The 20,553-nt window shown below is 33.2% G+C and overlaps 6 protein-coding genes and 1 pseudogene across 7 annotated transcripts, besides 5 other annotated features; 4 read left to right on the top strand and 3 right to left on the bottom strand.

The window, feature by feature from the left end:
• Positions 1-1,023: 1,023 nt before the first annotated feature.
• Positions 1,024-1,825, top strand: TVAGG3_0473500 (RNA polymerase II transcription regulator recruiting protein; the record flags this gene model as incomplete). Its single annotated transcript, XM_001308078.2, has 1 exon — positions 1,073-1,810. The coding sequence occupies one exon, from the start codon at positions 1,073-1,075 to the stop codon at positions 1,808-1,810; it is 738 nt and encodes a 245-aa protein (XP_001308079.1).
• Positions 1,826-2,447: 622 nt separating this feature from the next.
• Positions 2,448-3,449, bottom strand: TVAGG3_0473490 (uncharacterized protein; the record flags this gene model as incomplete). Its single annotated transcript, XM_001308077.1, has 1 exon — positions 2,448-3,449. One exon carries the CDS (start codon positions 3,447-3,449, stop codon positions 2,448-2,450), a length of 1,002 nt encoding a protein of 333 aa, XP_001308078.1.
• A 1,606-nt stretch (positions 3,450-5,055) lies between these two features.
• Positions 5,056-6,355: a mobile genetic element.
• On the top strand, positions 5,152-6,275 carry TVAGG3_0473480 (annotated as a pseudogene). Its single transcript has one exon. A coding segment is annotated over exon 1 (1,124 nt).
• Positions 6,356-6,641: 286 nt separating the features above from the next.
• TVAGG3_0473460 (armadillo (ARM) repeat-containing protein family) lies at positions 6,642-13,009 on the bottom strand (the record flags this gene model as incomplete). The annotated part of the gene is made up of 1 exon (XM_001308076.1): positions 8,037-13,004. The coding sequence occupies one exon, from the start codon at positions 13,002-13,004 to the stop codon at positions 8,037-8,039; it is 4,968 nt and encodes a 1,655-aa protein (XP_001308077.1).
• A 91-nt stretch (positions 13,010-13,100) lies between these two features.
• Positions 13,101-13,137: a mobile genetic element.
• Positions 13,138-14,315: 1,178 nt separating this feature from the next.
• Positions 14,316-14,353: a mobile genetic element.
• A 124-nt stretch (positions 14,354-14,477) lies between these two features.
• TVAGG3_0473410 (chromobox protein family) lies at positions 14,478-15,164 on the top strand (the record flags this gene model as incomplete). The annotated part of the gene is made up of 1 exon (XM_001308075.1): positions 14,478-15,164. One exon carries the CDS (start codon positions 14,478-14,480, stop codon positions 15,162-15,164), a length of 687 nt encoding a protein of 228 aa, XP_001308076.1.
• A 62-nt stretch (positions 15,165-15,226) lies between these two features.
• Positions 15,227-15,704, top strand: TVAGG3_0473430 (histone H2B; the record flags this gene model as incomplete). Its single annotated transcript, XM_001308074.2, has 1 exon — positions 15,255-15,644. The coding sequence occupies one exon, from the start codon at positions 15,255-15,257 to the stop codon at positions 15,642-15,644; it is 390 nt and encodes a 129-aa protein (XP_001308075.1).
• A 66-nt stretch (positions 15,705-15,770) lies between these two features.
• Positions 15,771-15,807: a mobile genetic element.
• A 557-nt stretch (positions 15,808-16,364) lies between these two features.
• Positions 16,365-16,402: a mobile genetic element.
• Positions 16,403-17,597: 1,195 nt separating this feature from the next.
• Positions 17,598-19,001, bottom strand: TVAGG3_0473390 (hippo signaling; the record flags this gene model as incomplete). The annotated part of the gene is made up of 1 exon (XM_001308073.2): positions 17,598-19,001. One exon carries the CDS (start codon positions 18,999-19,001, stop codon positions 17,598-17,600), a length of 1,404 nt encoding a protein of 467 aa, XP_001308074.1.
• Between the last annotated feature and the right edge of the window lie 1,552 nt (positions 19,002-20,553).

Below are 20,553 nucleotides of genomic sequence, written 5' to 3'. Positions count from 1 at the left end.
GGCCACGCATTATTGAAAATTATGCAATATTTCGTTATAACGGAGTTAAAATTCCGAAATTATCATTGTATTGTATATCTCGTAAGCTTCTAGAATATATAATAATTTAAAACTATTCAATTTTACATTTTGATCATTGAAAAAGGATATAAGTATTACAAACTGTTGAGTAGATAATAGTGTTAATGGTGTTCTGTATTTGGATTTTTGAGTACAGAGCAATATCTGAATGTTTCATAGCAATTCAAATTATGGATCGAAAATTATATAATATTATTATGCGATCTTATGTATTTTGGTTTAATTAATGGTTATTCAGGCATATTTATCTAATCATTTATTGAACAAACACTATAGAAGAGATCGATTATGTGAATAGTTCGCAAAAATCCTAATGAACATTGTTATAGCTTGACTGTTTGTTATACATAATTTCTATCCAATTATTATTGAGCATTTCATAATAAATAATTGTGATAAAAGTTCAAACATCGAAACCAATAAATTGTAAATTATTAATAAATTTTATGCTTGTTAATATAGTGTTAATACTTCATGTTTTGAGAGTCAAAATACTTATCATAAAAATATAGTTGAATTGAATTTGATTTGTTTGTAATTTTATTACATAGTATTCATGTGTTAAATGTTAAGAAATTGTGAACTTGAAATTGTGTTCGAGAATGTTCACTGAGTTCTCAAAATTGAAAGGTCCAAGATTGTTTTATCCAATATTCTTCAAGTTTCTGACATATTTCCTACCGATAATTGATAGATATAAAATACAATGAATCGAAGAAGCCAATATATCTAATTTATGTTTTTCTTTCAATCAATTGAATTCATAAATACGCAAAAATTATTAGTGTTTATGTTTAACTTCAATGAAAACTTCTAATTTTACAGCCTTAACTTTTGAAAAAATTCTGAGTGCTTCACAAATCCTCAGAATTAAAAATCTTTTCTCTATTTTTGTTCGTAGTGATATACATCACATCTGATAATGATCATTTACAAAACACATGAAAACCATAAACTCACAAAATTTGAATACATCTATTCTTTATTTTTAATGTTATCCTTCAAGCCAGCTCCAGGCAAAATAGTCAAATCTAAATTCACACCGGAAGAAGACAAGAAACTCATCGAGCTCGTCAACAACTCACCAGACGTAGATTGGAACAAGATCGCAGCCCAATTCACAAATAGGAATCCAAGACAATGCAGAGAGAGATGGCAGAACTATCTTAACCCAGCTCTCTCCAGCAACAACTGGACAGAAGAGGAAGACCAATTAATTCTCGAGCGCTTCAAAGAAATGGGTCCACATTGGAATGCTATCGGCAGAACATTTGTTGGACGTTCCGGAAATGCTGTACGTAATCGTTATTTAGTTTTGATGAGACACCAGCAAAAGAAATTCCGTCTCAACAAGTTTAATGAGTACGTTCCATTACAAGAGAACCCAATGATGCCTATGCCGATTCTCGAGCCAATCCAACAGAACTTCATTGCTCAACAGATGTACGCACAGCAAATGATGTTAGCTTATCAGATGAACGCTCAACAGAATAATTTCCAGTTCCAACAACAACAGATGCAGCAAATGATGCAGCAACCACAACAGATGCAACCAATACAGGAGCCAATCATGCAGCAACAGCCAATTATGCAGCAGGCCCCTCAGATGAACCTCAATGTTGAACATGAGGAAGAACACCCAGTTAAGGATGTATTTGAGGATAATAATATTAGTGAAATCTTCACAGGCGGTGACGATTTTGTGTTCTTGGACTCCATGTTTATTTAATTATCTTACTTTGAGATCGTTATTTTATTAGTAGTTTAGTTTGCAAAAGTTAAAAGCGCTACGATATATGACTCCGAGTGTGATCGGAGATATTCTATAGCGCAAATAATTTGTTTTTTTGACCTTTGTTACTAAACATTTTTTTGATTGTTTTTCAAATTTACTTGACTTTTTCATTATAACTCTCCACAGATATTATACGATGCTATCAGATATATGCCTTCCACGTAGAATGGAACAAAACTCTTTTGATTTTCAAAATAGATTTTTTATTCGTTCACAGTTGACACAAGTGAGCTTATCGATCAACGCTTTTAGCTCCAATCATGCAGTATCTACAAAGCTGTTTACTAAATCCTGCATTATTTCAAATAAGGATTGAAAAAAGTTTTGAATATAAAGATAGAAACATATCGTTTAGCAAAAATATAAGGAGTTTAGCTAATAATTTGAATATTACAGAATAATATCGAATCAATATATCTCATGAAAATTTTGTATGTATATATATCCTAATTGTTTGTTAGAATTGAGTAATATACAGTATTTCTGCAATAATGTTCTCTAATCATTCTTATTCGGTTCAATAATAATAAATATTCCTGAATACGCTGGATTTTTTTGTGTTTTTTCACTTTTATCGATGTATTCTTAGTAATGATCTGAGATGGTTATTATAATTCTGGCAAATACGTTCACATTGTATTGAAGTTGCAGCTTTCCAAAAAGCAGAGGAGTATAAACCCAAATTGTATGGATTCTTTGCAGTATTTATAGTAGTTCCGGTGATATTTCTACCAAAACTAAATGAATTAAATGAATTACCATGAAAATAGCAATCAGAGATGAAAATACTTGTACTTTCAGAAGTAGAATCGGCAGAGAACATATACTTGCATGTGTTTCGCCTAAATATTGAATCAATGACTGTTAATGAAGTAATTTCATCCATAATTCCTATAAGTCCTTTTTCTCCAGAATTATAGTTCTTTATTATATTGCAGTGCTTCATCAAAGTTGATCTGTTTAGTCTGTGCAAGAATAAGTAATATGTTGAATTGCAATAGGCCAAATTGTTGAATTTAGATGTTCCATTCTCTGATCTAACTCTAAATACATATGTACATCTTGAAACACCAACACAATGTGTGATATTCAAATTTTTATGCAAAATATTATTACTTTCAATAAAAAGTACTGAATTTGTACAATGGCAATTCATAAATGTTGAATCAGTAGCTGAGTAATTATTAAAAATGTCACTATTAGGATATATATAATTATAAGCGCCAATATTAGCATTGCAATTCATGGCGCAAATATGATAATGAAAACTATATCCTAAAGATTGTGATATGACTCCTCCATTTATACCTCTACTAGCTTGTGGATTTATATTAATAAATAAACCATTAGTTATCAATACTTTTGAGCTTTGCTGATTTAAATTGAAAATTTGTTGATTTATATCTATTGCAGTGATTGTATCTGCCCAATAATTTCCAGGCTGTGTAACTTGACGAAATTCTGAAGACTTGTTATAAATATCATCCCAATATAAATCGCTCCAATCATGTACTAGCCTTTTTGGACCATTTGTGAAGCCAGGAATGTAAAAGAATGAATGGATTAATTTCATCTTTTGTCTTTTTTATGAATTTTTTGAGAGATACTTTTGAAAAAAAAATTGCATTTCAACATTTTATTTTCATTAAAATATGATTTGACACATTAATTCGGATCTGAATGTAGATAAATTTAGTAGTGTCTCAAATTGGATTTGAATGGCTCTCTTAATTTATTGAGATGAAACAAATCTCCTATCTCATTTATATATTTGAATATACAGTGTTTGAAGTATCTAATTGTTTTCTATAATAAACAACATACCAGTGCAAGTAAAACAGATTTTCTTTTAATGACAATACGAAAAAGGAGATTTAATTTCTATGCATAAACTAATATTTTTGCAGAAATTCAATTTTTTGAACAAATACTCTGAAACTTATTCCAATTTCAAGTGAAACATTAATGTTGTTTAGTTTAGAATGCCAAAATTGTTTGCTTCCAATAGCCACAAACTTTATGAAATTGACAAGAAACTGTCTAAATCTATGGAAGATATTGCAAACTTTTTATCTCTTAATCGAGACATTATCCAAGTTCTTCATGTTGTTTTAATTCTGAATGAACAAACTCACACAACTTGCGTACTATCAATAATGCAGCCAAACATTCATTTTTCGTTCATACAAACTTTCAGTTCAACCTATCGAATCTCTTCTCATACCTTCTAACTTCGAGGCATGCGTATCTGTGACTTCTTCAGTCATTCAGAAGAATGTTTTCCATCAGTTGAATCCATCTCTGACAAACTCCGTCCTCTCAACATCAACAATCTCCTATATCGCGCGAAGAAAGAATTTGAGAAAGTTGACCAAAGTGACATCTAACCTATCGAATACTAGGATTCTTGGTATAATAAAATGTGTCATCTACTTCATTAATAATATCTTTGACTTTGTCAATAATGAAAGCAAAGTTTCGCATTAGTATATAGACAAATGAGATATATTTAAATTCTTTTCATCATTTTAATATTATCAATAGTAATATCATTTGGAATTGATCCATTACTCTGAGCATGACAATTTTCACCATGAATTTAGAATCTGTATTAATCAACACAGTAAAAAGTTTAAATCCTTCTGGACCAGCATACCAAAATACGAAGCAGTATTTAATTTCTAAATCATCTTTGCATCTCATTATTCACTCATCAAGAACTCTCTGAATGTTATTCAAAATATTGCAAAATGAAGTATGTTGCTTTCCAGGGGAATTGTGTTCAATTACAATTTTGACATTGGATGTTGTATTTTCAATCGTGCAAAATGAAACTAATGTGTATAATGTAGTGCCAATTGTGTATCCTGATTTATATAATGCTGTGCATTTACTGAAATTTATTGATCGTAAAGTGATATTCCTGAATATTACGAAAATTGTTATTGTTGAGTTTAAAATTTTCACAAAGGCAAATTGATGAGTCATTGATGAAATTTAGTTTGTTTGCACCATAGCAATTTGAACAGGAGTGATGACCTCCATCTGAGTATAGAGTAGATGTTTGCGAAGATAAAGAACAAATTTTTGTTGGACAAGAAAACTGTTGCTATGAAAACAAACAATGCTGTCTTTATCTGTAAATGTGTTATTATAAAAGATGAGTTCAGAAAGTAATATAGGGTGTCCAAAGGTGCGTTTAGCACAGCGCTCTATATGAGACTATTAAAGGAGATATATGCTGATTATAAATATATAATAAAAAATATGAATATATGTATATGATGAGTATGTTGTATTTTGGCGCCATGCCGGGATATAAAATGAATTTTGAGACAAGAGGCGGTTTCGCGGGAAATTTTGGCGGGATTTTTTTCATTTTTTTAATGAATCATAAAGAAAACATCCTCGCTCTTGCAAAAATGCAAAGACTGAAAAAATCTACGAGACATTGGTAAATGCTTCGGTATGGATGCTCCTAGCTATTCCACTGTAACGTATCATGTTAGGATGTATCACTTCATGAACAAAAAGGCGCCCATCATAAAAATTGACAAAAAATCGCCGGATCAAAGAAAAATCAAAGCAATTCTTCAAGCGCTAGATGAAGACCCAAGAGCATCACTCAGAAGGATAGAGGAGATGACAAAGATACACGTACACAACAGTCAGTTATTATCTGCACAATTATTTGAACTACAAACTAGCGTATACACGTTGGGTTCCGCACAACCTTAATTCAGTTCAAAAAAAATCTAGAGTCCAATCTTCGAAAGAGCTCCTCTCTATATTGGGTGCGTATCAATCCAAGAAGTTTCGCTTTTTAGTAACAGGGGACGAGTCTTGGTTTCAATATGCAACAGAAGCCAAAATCATGTGGATCCCGAAGGATGAAAATCCGCAAACATTCCCGAAGAAAAAAATTGACACACCAATGATGATGTTGTCGGTTTTTTGGGGCGTGAATGACATCATCGCAATTGATATTCTTCAAAAACCTAATACGATGAATGCTCAGTATCTAATTGACAATGTTCTTACTCAAATTATCAATTCTGATGAGTTTGAGAAATCCAAACAACAAAAACAAAAGTTTGCAATTCATTTTGATAATTCAAGAGTTCACAAAAGTCATAAGGTAATGAATTACTTGGTGGAAAACAATGTCAAAGTTGTTCCAAACCCAATTTATTCACCTGATATTGCACCCTCTGACTTTTATTTATTCGGCACGCTAAAAAAGAGAGTTGAAGGACGCGAATTCGCGAGTCCAGATGATCTTGAAAATTTTGTAAGAGAGCAATTTGAGCAATTTTCTCATGATGATTTAAAGCGTGTCTTTCAAGCCTGGATCGATCGCTGCGAACGCGTGATTGAATCCAATGGTGATTATATTTAAATAAACTTTATATATATGTAACTTGTTTATTTCTATTCGCAGTATTCAGGTTTGTGCTAAACACACCTTTGGACACCCTATATTCCATAACTCAAAGGATAAATCAGTGAATAAACGATGTAACTGCTGATATCTTTACAAAATTAAATATAAAATTCTCAATCAAATGAATGAAATCTAAACAACTTGAGAATTATTTCGGCAAAATTCACCGATTCCTACTCTGTGAAACTAAATAACCACAAACTTTTATGAAATATACCAGAAATATAGGAAAATTTCGTCCATCTAAGAAATAGACCCAATGAAAGTAATTATGTGATCATGTATATTATAGATTATTTAATATAGTTTATAGTTATGATTGTTTATTAGGAGATGATATAGGAACTATTAAAGATCGAATAAATTTAATATAATCTTGTTCAAATGTGTCATCTTCTTCTTTTATTATTTTATTTTCATAATTATTAACCATAGGAATTAAAGCTTCGCATTTAGATGTAGATAAATGAGATAAATTTAAATATTTTTCTTCATATTTGATATTTTCAGTAATGATATCATTTGGAATAGATGGAGTACTCTGAACATAACAATTTTTAACTGTAAACGATGATCCACTATTGTGAAAAAGTTTAAATCCTGATGGACCTTCATTTCCAAATATAGAACAGTTTTCAATTGTTATAACTATATTACAATAAATCATTCCAAATTCTGTTGTACTCTGTTTGTTATTCAAAATGTTGCAAAAAGAAACAAAATTTGTTTTAGAATTATAATGACCTAATACTTGATCATAAGGTTTGCATGTTGTATTTTCAATTGTACAAAATGAAACTGATGCTTCTGTTGATGGAAAAAGTCCGTATCCTGAATTATATGATGCTGTACATTGACTGATATTTGTTGATCGAATAGAAATATTTCCATTGAATGCAGATATTGTTTTCTGTGATATTTCGTTTCCACAAAGACAAATTGTTGAATCATAGACAAAATTTAGTTTGTTTGAATCTTGACAATCTGAAAAGGAGTGGTGACCTCCTTGGTAATAAGTGTAAGTTGTTTGTGAAGATAAAGAACAAATTTTGTGTTGAACAAAAGAACTTTTGCAGCTAAAATAAACACTGCCGCCTTTTTCAGTATTTGTGTTGTTATTAAAGTTGCATTCCGAATGTAATACTTTGATGTCGTTAATAGAATATTTGATTGCGCCGTTGTTGAAGTCAAAGAAGAAACTGAGTAAAACGAAGCATTCATTTTGTGTCGCATTTGGTTTGCAGTTGTTGCATGTGGTTGGATTTGATTGATTGTCTGTTCCATAAAAATGTTGCCATGGAGCGAATGAAACACTCGAGATAAAAAATCTGTAAACTATTCAATTTAAAATCTTAGATTTCGGTTTAAAAAATCATAGGATTTTAATTAGAATGGACAATTAAGCAATCTGTATGACATCCACTATCTACCAAATCAATAGGATCATGCCTTTAATCATTTATGTTTGTTAATCCTAAACAATGAAGATTCAATCTCGTCTAAAATTGGATATTTGCAGCAAGAACAATTACTAAAACAGCATAAAAAGTAAATATAATATTCATACGTTGATTATGGCATACCAATTTCAATTTTCTCTCAATTAAGTGCAAATTTTTTAAAAGGCATATATTGAAATATTGTTAGTTCGTATAAAATTTATAAAAAGTTCATTTTTTAAAATTAATTCAACATAATCAAAAAATATAATAAAAGTTATTTTCTTGAATTTGCCTTCCTGTACTTATAAAGTGTCTGTTCGGACTCCTGAAGCTTAGTTCTGCTGTCGTTGACAACCTGTTGAGCGTTAAGTTTCTGAACAACTTTGTTTCCTCCTTTCTTAACTTTTCCTTTCTCGCTCTCTGAAACTCGCGCTGCAACACGGAGTTCTGATCGACGGACAATCTGGTTGGAGCAGAATCTGACTGTTTTGACGTGCATATTCATGATTCCCTCTGGATCGCCGCCTTTGACGAGAACTTGTGCGACCAATTGTGCAACAGATCCCTTCACAATCCTTGCGGCTGCAATTACTTTGAATTCGGGGTCTTCCCCGGCTGTTCCTTTAATTAACATTTCGGCAGCAGTCATAATCAAACCGGCAGCCTCTGTAAGGTCTTGCGCTGAGTTAATCATCATCCGTTCGTTGTCAATGTGGCCGAATGATACGATTAAGTTTGCTGTGATCTGCATGGCGCGTTTGAGCATGTCTCCTGCGTTCTTGAGAATAGCCCTCGCCTGTGCGATGATGAATTTGATGAAAGAGTCGAGATCAAGCAATTCTGCAATATCTTGTTGGTTGTTTGAGTCAATTTCAGTCTTAATTGCTGATTCGTTTTCATCTTCATCTTCTTCGTCTTGAAGAAGTGATGCATCGATGATTAAATCGTCGACTTGGCCAAATTGTGAACCGAATTCACTTAATTTGGCTGACATCTCTTCAATTGCAAGTGCTGTTGCCTGGAGTTCTGCTGTGACTGCATCGCTTGGCTCGATTTCGACTTCTTCCTCCTTTTGTGCCGTAATCTCTGCTGATTTGACTGCTTTGTCTGCAGAAACCTTGAAATTCTGCGATGCCTGGTTAACAGCAGCGATCGACTCTGTAATTTGGGACTGAGCAGTTGGGTCTAAAAGTAATTTCGCTTTAACAGAATTTTGTAATGATGTAAATGCTGAAGCGAATTCGTGCATAATTGTCTGCTCTTCAACTTGGCAACGAGGATCTGTGGTGGAAAATGTCATAGTTCCCATAGATGTGGCAAATTTTTCGGCTTCCTCTCTCAATTTAAGAGTCAATTCAACCAGTTCGGAATTGTTTTGTGAGTTGTAGATATCTGAGAAGTTATCCATCTTCTTTTGGAGTTCTTCGAGTGAATCGCAGAGCTGCTTGAAGGATTCATGTGGAGAAGGAGCTTCTGTTGGCATTGGAGGGAGGTTGAACTCGTCTGGGATTTTGGAGGCTGAATCTGGGTCTGGATAAATAATAATGTGGTCAACCAAGGAATGAGCGGCCTCGATCAACTTAGGAACGATTGCTGTTGATTCGTTGATATCTTTCTTAGTTTGTTTCTCATTGTCTTTCAGATGTTCAATTGCTGAGTTGATTTTACTTTCGTACTCTTCGTAGATGGTCTTAAACCATGATTTCTGAGGTTCGACTGAGTTTTCGTACAAATCATCTGCACTTTGCTTCAATTCATCTCTTGCTTCTGTTAATGCGTTGATCAAACCTTCTCTTTCTGGGTCTAACATCTCTGAAAGAGGGCAGGAATTGATTCTTGAGACAACACGAGATGCTTGAACTTCAATTTTGGATAATTGATGGAAGAAATCGTTCTTTTTCTCGTCTAATCCTGTTGCTGGTACTGGTGGAAGTGGTCTTTCAACGTTGTTGATGAATGTATCGATCTTCTTTGCCATTGTTCTGGCCAATCTTCTGACTTCGAGAACTGTCTCTGGAGAATTGTCATTCTGAAGGTTCCTTGCGAGTTCTTCGAACTTGGAGAATGCTGAGAAGACGTCGTTTGCGTTGGAAGCGAATCCCTGGATCTGATTTGTTTTTTCAAGACCGTTCTTCTCCATAGATCTTAGAGCTACCGTAGCTGATTCGCTCGCTATTGTCGACATCTTCATGATCGCGTGGCTGACAACGTCCGGAGGAACGTCATTTTGTCTGGCAGCGCGAACGACGATGTTCGAGTACTCTCTGAACATCTCGGCCCTGTTGTAGATTTCGTCACAGAGCTCGTCCTGGTCTTCGATTTTCATAACATCTTCGTATCTGTCCGGCCGCATCTTCTTGATTTGTCGAATAACTTCATCTACTAAGTCTTGGACGTCTACTTCTCCGTTCAAAAGCTTCTCGATCGTCTTGTCAATAAGCTCCTGGAATTTCTCCAACATCTCTTTATCGTTGAAAAATCCATATGTCAACAAATTTTTCAGAGCTTTTGCTACTTCAAGTGGAGAAGCTTTTCCATCTCTCAACTCTGACAACTTTTCGGCCATTGTACTGAGGATTGTTTCGAGCATTTCCTCTTTTTCTTCAGGAGTTCCCGAAATAAAGCGTTTGTAGTTGGACATTTGATCAAGGATGAGATCTATCTCGTTCAGGGCCTTCTCTGACTTAGTATCAATGTATTCTTTGATTTTATTTATGAGATCATTATTTAATTTCTCCATAAATTCAAGTTCTTCGCCTGACATGTCGCCCATTGATCTTGTAGATGCTACAGAGGCCCTCATGAGAGCTTCAATTACCTCATTATTGTAAGCTTCGTCGAGAGACCTCATATTTATCAGTTTGGCGATGTTTTTCTCTGCATCGTATATAGTTCCGCAGTCAATCTCGTTATTACAGGCCATTTCGAACCATTTCGTAAGGAATTTGAGTGCATCTTCTGATTTTGCGTCCTTGAAGAGGTCCATGAGGTTCGTAGCTGTGATTCTGAGGGCAGATGTTGGAAGGGAAGCGATTGCCGATTCGAGTTTCCTGAATTGGCGAAGTTCCGCTGGAATATCTACCTGAAGGAATGGTTGTGGTAAGCTATCGATGGCGGATTGGAACTTTGTCATCATTTGTGATAAGTTTGAAACGTAGTTCGATAGGAGAGATCTGTTGGATGCGTCTTGATTTGTAATAAGAGGCAAAATTGTGTTCAAAGATGCATTAATAGCCTGTGGGAACTGCTTCAAATCCTGCATTGACTCCGGAGCGTTCTCCAAAGAGCCAGATAACCTCGTAATTGCAGAATAAAAATGAGAAAATTTGTAAGCAAATGAATCGTCGTAATGTTGCTGAGCTTCTTGGATTGTTGGAAGGCAGCTGAATGATAAACTGCCAACATTTGAAACGAAATCGTCGGTTTCTCCGAAATTATTAACTTTTTTGAGCTTTTCGAAGGTATCTCCGATCTCATCGAAGTATGCATTCATTAATGACTTCGTAAGGCCACCGATTCCATCTTCTTCTTTGTCAAGAAACTCTTTTAATTTATGAACTAAATTAATGTACTCAGAAGTGTTCTGATTTGTTGACAAATATGTTGGTGTGTTAGCCATCGTTGATTCGTACTTGTCTAATTCGCTCTTGAACGTTTCGTCGACTTGAATTTGTCCATTTGACACTTGGATGGCCTTAACTCCCATTTCTGCTACCATCTGTGTGCTGATTGAAAGCATACTAACGAGATGGTCATATAACGATGAGACTTGCTTGGCAGATTTTTTGATTTCAGACGATAAAGTTTGGAAAACTGCGGCGTCTTGCGGTTCTGCCTGCTTTATTATATCATTGAGTGAATATGGGAGATAGTTCGTGGCAGAAAACAACTTTTGTACGTCTGTAATGAAAGTTTCGGAATTTGGATCGATTTGATTCAAATTATCAATGGTAGAAGTATGGTAATTAACTTGACTGAGGCTGTTTTCGCTGTAGCAATCGATCTTTTTCGTGTAAGTTGCTGTTACATTCGTAGAATAACCTTTGACTAAACTTAACTGAGCGTTGAGTAGCTTTCCGATGGCTTCTTGAAGCGCTTTATCAATGATATTGGAATTTGCTTGGGAATAAAGTGATGTTGAGATGCAACGAGCAAGAGAAAAGGCACAATCCGTAATTTCTTGTTGGTCTTGAGAAATCGTAAGAATGGCCTTGACGGATTGTATCATGGTATTCGCTTCTGTGGAGTTATAAACGTAATCTGTGGAGGCAATCTCTGAAAAAACTGTTAAAAGAGAATTAACAATTTCCTTTGTTTGTTTGATCGGGGCGTTGGAGAAGCAGGCATCGGTTAGCTTTGAAATCTCTTTCGAAACTAACTCGGCGACTGGTTTTCCTACTTTACTGAATATGAGGTTCATGTACTGGATTATATGCTTAGCAAAAGCAGTGGTAAGTAAAGTATCCTTAACAGAACTTTGTGCGAAGGAGTAAATCGCAAACAAAGAAGGAATTGTCGTTGTTATTGTTTTCAAATTCGGAAACACTGCTTCAATGTTAGTCGAAGCAGCTGTACGTAATTGGTTCGAAACGTTTGTTAATAGATCGACCCAGCTCTTGAAGTTTGTGATCTGAGATAACGAATTCACTGCATCGTAGGCAGATAAAAAGCTGAGATCTATGACGAGGAGCTCAGCAAGTTTGTTGCAGCAGACGCAATAATGGGCAAACTCCTTGTCTTCGAAATTAATTTCATTTTCTTTTTCTTTGTTGAGTTCAAAACATTTCGGGGCAAGAGCAAGGACTTTATCAAGGGTCTCGACAACTAGAGACAGGGACTGCTGAAGCGCAGGAACGTAAGAAGCCATAGATGACGCTTGATTTGAAGTTAACATAGGGATATATTGGTTGAATTGGCCTAAATGGTTGAAAGCTTCGATAAACAGTTCTGAATATTGTAATTCAGGAGGGACAACTTTATCGAGCTCTTCACCAGAAATCTTTAAAATTTCGTTTAGAGAAGTAATCTTCTTGTAATCAGTGGAAAGAGAGAAAATAGGTCCATATGAGATGGATGGAAGTTGTTCATTCATGGTTTTCAATATAGGTTTGTATGCATTTATGATATTATTGATTTTTATGACGTGATAGCCAATATTTGATAAGCATTCTTTTATTTTATCCTCGGGGACAATCTCTTGAAGTGGCTGGATTTGATATCGTACTCCGGTGGTTAAAAGCATTTAAGATTTATCACAATAATAAAAATTGAATGACTTCATCCGTCACCTTTCGATTCTTTCTATTCCAACAAATTTATCAGAAAACTTATCATATTCTAATAAACAGAAATTCATCAAAAGTAACAGCTCTCAATTTTTTGACATTTGTAAATTCTAAATTGAATGAGAAAAATGAAATAATACTAAGCATAATACAATATTCTAGATTTAATTATAATTAGGAAAAAGTTAGTTTTGAGAGTACTTTTCATAGGCATATAGAATGAAATCTTCTGAAAAATAATATCACATAAACTCATATTATTTTCTAATATATAACTATTTTATATAAAAATCAAATTCAATGATCTTAAAAGCGAAGGATAAACCTCAAAATTTACGAATATAATGAGTGGGAATATAATGCTTATCTATCATAAAACCATATGAAATATCAATTTTTGCTTTACGCCTAATTTTTGACGACAATTAGCAAAAAATGTTAAATGTTAACACTCAGTCCATTTGAATATGAAAAATAAAATTGACTTTGATTAAATGTTTTTATTTATCATGCAATTCTTCTTGCGACCAAAGATTTGAATAAAAGTTCAAAAAATAAGATAGCTTAAAAAATAATATACGGTAGTGTTTACTAATAGATGAATAGTATATAAATTCTATTAAAATGGATTTGATCCAAAAAAATATATAAAATTTGATCATAAATAAAATCGTTTTAAATTACTTCTTCATTTAAATTATAACAATTATTTTTGGTTTTATATTTTTTTGGATCAAATCCATTTTAATAGAATTTATATACTATTCATCTATTAGTAAACACTACGTATATTATTTTTTAAGCTATCTTATTTTTTGGAATTTTATTCAAATCTTTGGTCGCAAGAAGAATTGCATGATAAATAAAAACATTTAATCAAAGTCAATTTTATTTTTCATATTCAAATGGACTGAGTGTTAACATTTAACATTTTTTGCTAATTGTCGTCAAAAATTAGGCGTAAAGCAAAAATTGATATTTCATATGGTTTTATGATAGATAAGCATTATATTCCCACTCATTATATTCGTAAATTTTGAGGTTTATCCTTCGCTTTTAAGATCATTGAATTTGATTTTTATATAAAATAGTTATATATTAGAAAATAATATGAGTTTATGTGATATTATTTTTCAGAAGATTTTGTGTTCTTCTTCAAAATTTTATTTTTTTTATTAAAAAGAATCTTTACAAAATATACATTTACTTTAATTAATATTTAAAAACGTGCTCTATCAAAAGTTCCAAAAATTCAATATTTTAGCTTTTCTGAGGTGTTACTTTTGATGAATTTCTGTTTACAACAGAAAACTTATCATATTCAATGATGTGATTTACAAGATAAAAAATATAAAAAATTAATTCACAGCTAAACAAAATCGAAAGGTTTTGCAAATCTTTTTTGTATTTCAGTTTCTCCCCCTAAAAAAATGGACAACATTGAAGAAACTAAGGAAGAAATAATAAATAATGAAGAAGAAGATCAGGAATATGAAGTAGAACAAATCATATCGCATACTTTTGAAAAAAACCATCTGTTTTACTTAGTAAAATGGGCAAATTATGATCATTCAGAAGATTCTTGGGAACCAGAAGAAGGACTATACAACTCTATGGATAAAGTAACTGAATACTGGGAAACTGTTGATGAAGACCTCAAAGAAAAGATATTTGGTACGCAAAATACACAAAAAGCATCTAAACCGCCACCTAAACTGAATAAAAATAAAAGATTCGAGCGCAAAAACAAATCAAAGCCTTCACACACCAAAAAATCCTATGATTTTACATTTGATTATGTATATACTGATAATTACGTTCAACAAGAACCAAAAGAACCTGAAGAACAACCTCGTGTGAAAGAGAGCAAAATAAAAGCGGCTCTTTCACAAGAAAAATATTTAAAGCATGCCGAAACGAAATCTACACCTGATGCTCCTCACGTATTAGGAGCATACAAAATAGATGAAGATATATACTTTGCATGCGAACTTGATGGCAAAAATGTTTCAATTTCAAATGAAGATATGAAATTATATTATACAGATGCATTACTTCAATTTTACGAAGAGAATCTTACTATTTCAAAGAATTTTGATTTCCATGTCCATAAGTAATGAAGTTTGTTTTTGCCATTTTAGACCATTTAATTTTTGGCGCTATCAATTGAATAATTTGGCGCCAAAAACGAAAATCATTATTTTAGAATGTCTTCCAAGAAGCCAGCCTCTAAAACACCAACTGAGAAGAAGCCAGCCGTCGAGGGCGTCGATGCTGCCAACGCTGCCAAGCAAGACAAGAAGCTCCGCCACAAGAAGCGTGCAGAAACATTCTCATCCTACATCTTCAAGGTTCTTAAGCAGGTCCACCCAGATATCGGTATCTCCAACAAGGCTATGATGGTCATGAACTCTTTCGTTACAGATATCTTCGAAAGAATCGCTCAGGAAGGTGCACGCCTTGTCGATATGAACGAACGTAACACACTTGGTTCTCGCGAAGTTCAGACAGCCGTTCGTCTTGTTCTTCCAGGCGATCTTGCTAAACACGCCGTCTCTGAAGGTGGCAAGGCTGTCGCTAAGTTCAACGCTGAGTAAACTTTATTACTGTATCTCCCTCTTTAATTGCCTTACTTTTTATTTAAGTTATCAGCATTACTTTCATATGAATGATTATATTTTAAGTAGCAAAATCTTCAAGGAATCACCTTAAAAGGTGTTCTGTAATAAACAGAAATTCATCAAAAGTGACAGCTCTCAATTTTTTGACATTTGTAAATTCTAAATTGAATGAGAAAAATGAAATAATACTAAGCATAATACAATATTCTAGATTTAATTATAATTAGGAAAAAGTTAGTTTTGAGAGTACTTTTCATAGGCATATAGAATGAAATCTTCTGAAAAAGAATATCACATAAACTCATATTATTTTCTAATATATAACTATTTTATATAAAAATCAAATTCAATGATCTTAAAAGCGAAGGATAAACCTCAAAATTTACGAATATAATGAGTGGGAATATTTCATATGGTTTTATGATAGATAAGCATTATATTCCCACTCATTATATTCGTAAATTTTGAGGTTTATCCTTCGCTTTTAAGATCATTGAATTTGATTTTTATATAAAATAGTTATATATTAGAAAATAATATGAGTTTATGTGATATTATTTTTCAGAAGATTTTGTGTTCTTCTTCAAAATTTTATTTTTTTTATTAAAAAGAATCTTTACAAAATATACATTTACTTAAATTAATATTTAAAAACGTGCTCTATCAAAAGTTCCAAAAATTCAATATTTTAGCTTTTCTGAGGTGTCACTTTTGATGAATTTCTGTTTACAACAGTTCAACTAACCTTTTCAAAAATGCATAAATTATCGCATAGAAAGAAGAATTTGAACATTTGGGATTTTAAATTGAATAGTTTACAGATTTTTTATCTCGAGTGTTTCATTCGCTCCATGGCAACATTTTTATGGAACAGATAATCAATCAAATCCAACCACATGCAACAACTGCAAACCAAATGCTACCCAAAATGAATGCTTCGTTTTACTCAGTTTCTTCTTTGACTTCAACAACGGCGCAATCAAATATTCTATTAACGACATCAAAGTATTACATTCGGAATGCAACTTTAATAACAACACAAATACTGAAAAAGGCGGCAGTGTTTATTTTAGCTGCAAAAGTTCTTTTGTTCAACACAAAATTTGTTCTTTATCTTCACAAACAACTTACACTTATTACCAAGGAGGTCACCACTCCTTTTCAGATTGCAAAGATTCAAACAAACTAAATTTTGTCTATGATTCAACAATTTGTCTTTGTGGAAACGAAATATCACAGAAAACAATATCTGCATTCAATGGAAATATTTCTATTCGATCAACAAATATCAGTCAATGTACAGCATCAGTTAATTCAGGATACGGACTTTTTCCATCAACAGAAGCATCAGTTTCATTTTGTACAATTGAAAATACAACATGCAAACCTTATGATCAAGTATTAGGTCATTATAATTCTAAAACAAATTTTGTTTCTTTTTGTAACATTTTGAAAAACAAACATAGTACAACAGATTTTGGAATAATTCGTTGTGATGGAATTATAACAATTGAAAACTGTTCTATATTTGGAAATGAAGGTCCATCAGGATTTCCACTTTTTTACAATAGTGGATCATCGTTTACAGTTAAAAATTGTTATGTTCAGAGTACTCCATCTATTCCAAATGATATCATTACTGAAAATATCAAATATGAAGAAAAATATTTAAATTTATCTCATTTATCTACATCTAATTGCGAAGCTTTAATTCCTACGGTTAATAATGGTGAAAATAAAATAATAAAAGAAGAAGATGACACATTTGAACAAGATTATATTAAATTTATTCGATCTTTAATAGTTCCTATATCATCTCCTAATAAACAATCATAATTATAAACTATAAGTATTAAAAAAATGATAATTTTTTTTTTTTTTTTTGTATTAATATTATCTCAAAATTTAATTTACGTGATATTACATGAACTAGAGCACATAGAAATCATCTGGCACCTTCTCACCCTTCTTCTGAAGTTCGTCGATGATCTTTGAACGTAGTTCGTTATAGTTTGAGTTAACGACATTTGTTGGGACCTTTCCTTCAGCTAAGTTCTTCTGGGCGAGTTCGTACACTTTCTTGATTGTATACTTAAGGTTATCCACGCTAAAGTGACCGAATTGGCGCTTCTGAGCTGCCTGGAACGACTTGTTGGACGTCTGAGGAGCAGCTAGTCCTGGTCCGAAGTCTAACTTGTAACCAGCGAGCTGGGACTCCTGTTTGGCCGGAGTAGCGATCATTGTTCCGTCGTTATTCTGAGAGGAGATGAATGTTCCTCCGTTGTAAGTATCATCTGAAATAAATGTGCCCTGTGGGATGAATGTTCCGTCATTGCCGGAGAAGAGGACTGTGGCGCATGCGTTGTCATCAGCCAAGTAGTCGCCATCATCGTCTTCCTCTTCCTCTTCGTAGACTTCCTCTTCCTCATAGGAGTACTCGTTCTCCTGCTCGGCCTTCAGTTTGTCCTTTGCCTGGCGATAGGCAACGTAGAGGTCCTGGATGATTTCCTTGGACTTCTGGTCTGAGATCTGTGCAAGGAATGGATCGTTGATGAGCTCTGTAATCGGTGGTCTGAGGGCGGGATCCTTGATAAGGCATCTCTTGACGAATGCCTTGAAGAGAGGTGAAAAGTTAGCTGGGGCTTCTGGTGGTGGAAGAAGTGGGATCTGAGTAATAACATATGTTGGGTTGTACTGTGTTAATGGAGGGCTACCGACAACGATTTCGATTGCAGTGATGCCAATGGACCAAATATCGACCTTGGTATCATAGCCGTTCTGTGACATAATTTCTGGAGCCATCCAATATGGAGAACCAACAATTGTACCGGTTTTCATACGGTAATCATCGAGCTGTGCAGATACACCGAAGTCGCAAAGCTTGACAATACCCTCTGATGTAATAAGTAAGTTTCCTGCTTTGATATCACGGTGGATACGTCTTAATCCGTGGACATAAGCAATTGAGTCAACAACACTCTTGAGAACAGCAGCGGCTTCAAGCTCTGTTAATGGTCTCTTGAGAAGTGACATGGTATCGGAAATAGAACCACCGTCGCAATATTCCATTTCTAAGTAAAGTTTCTCATCTTCGAAAAACCAATTATAGTAATTAACAACTGTATCGTGGTGTAAATCAATGACGTTGTTGATTTCGGCCATTTGGGTCATCCATTCGTCAGCATTTTGGACTTCATTGGATTTGAGAGCGACAACTCTGCCTGTTTTATTATTAATCGCCTTGTAAACGACACCATAAGAGCCTTTACCTATTTTTTCAAGGATCTGATAGTCGTAGACAGATCCTTTTCCGCCTTCTATTGACGTCGCCATATACTGTCAAGCCGTTTTCCATGCGGTTTGTATTCAATTTTTTTCGAATACAACCAATCGAAGGAAAAATATGGCCTGAATGAGATGATATGTTGGTGGAAATGCGATGCAGGCATTATACTTGTTGCCTTTTCGCTAAAATCATATCTTCAATATCAATTTCGCTAATTTCCTTACTATGGTGTTTTCAAAAAGCAATGAACGATTATTTCACCCTCAATTATGTAAAGTTTTTCAATTGATGTCATAATAAATCTGATTGATAAGAACCTCTTCTAAATCTTGGGATTATTTTAAAGTATTTCTAATTTCACTTCACCAAATTTGACTAACTTAGGAAAAAATCGTTTTAGCATTAATATTTCAACTTTGCGCCTGTTTTTAATCGCACATAGATCAGTCTCGAAGCCGATGATTCAATTTTGGGGATCAGATTTTTCAAAAACATGTTTTTAGCCTTGAAATCAGATGATTTATTTTTGTTTTTGATTTCAGCAATTCCTGTAGAATATTTTAAATATATGTATGTTTCACATAATGATAGGCGAAATAACACTGACTCAATCTTGAAATTCAAGATTTCTAACGTTATTTACCTCTACTATTTCGTTTGCTGAAAAACGTCATGTTGAGCCGTTATTTATAGAATTTCGGTACTAAATTTAATAATAATTTTATTATTAATTATTGAGAAAATTATTGGTTGCACTGGGCTAATTTCTTAAAGTGTTCAATGCCTTACAAGATGTGGTGGTTTGAAATAAGCACTTATTCTTGAATTAAATAACCGTTTTTACTAATTTCTAAATATTGAGGATCAAATCATGCCAAAGCATGTTCGTATTGTGTAATGATGGGTTGGCCATTGCAACTTTAACTTCCTTTTGCATTATATATCAAAAATACTACTGAATATGAATACATTGAATAAAACTTGAAATTATAATGATGTTAACGCATTCCTATATTTATATCAATAATTATGCTATCCAGTTGGCATTAGATACATCATTCAATTTGATACATGAGTTTTATAGTTGAATATGATAAGCGATAACAGAATATGCGATCTCATATGATATATACATCGCTCAATATCATGTCAAATATGGTATGACGATTTTTCACATTGTCTCATCTATATAATCAAAAACATTGACATACTTATATAAAAGTATAATTGCATTTGAAATTGATCATTCCTATTGAATAGAATGGAAAAGTAAGTTAAACAAGGTGCCTCGCAACAATATAAGAACTATAAAACCAGTTTCTGGTAATGAATGAATCAGGGATACTCTTATGTTAATCTTTCTTTTTTCTTCAACGCCAACATATGAAAATGTATCATCACTTTAATTTTATGCCAACAGAATGCAAGAGGATTGATTATATTATGCTACTTGTTGAATTGCATATCTTCATTAGTCCAATATTACTATTTTCAAGAAAAATTGTCAAATTTATTTGAATAACTTTGTTTAAGATAAAAATGAATCGAGTTCCTTTCACATATATCTGATGAGTATTATAATTATTACATATGGATGAT

The sequence above is a fragment of the Trichomonas vaginalis genome, chromosome II (assembly GCF_026262505.1).
Source record: "Trichomonas vaginalis G3 chromosome II, whole genome shotgun sequence".
Taxonomy (NCBI): domain Eukaryota; phylum Parabasalia; order Trichomonadida; family Trichomonadidae; genus Trichomonas; species Trichomonas vaginalis.
The sequence above is the reverse complement of the archived record's forward strand: the minus strand, read 5'-3'. Positions and strand labels throughout refer to the sequence as shown.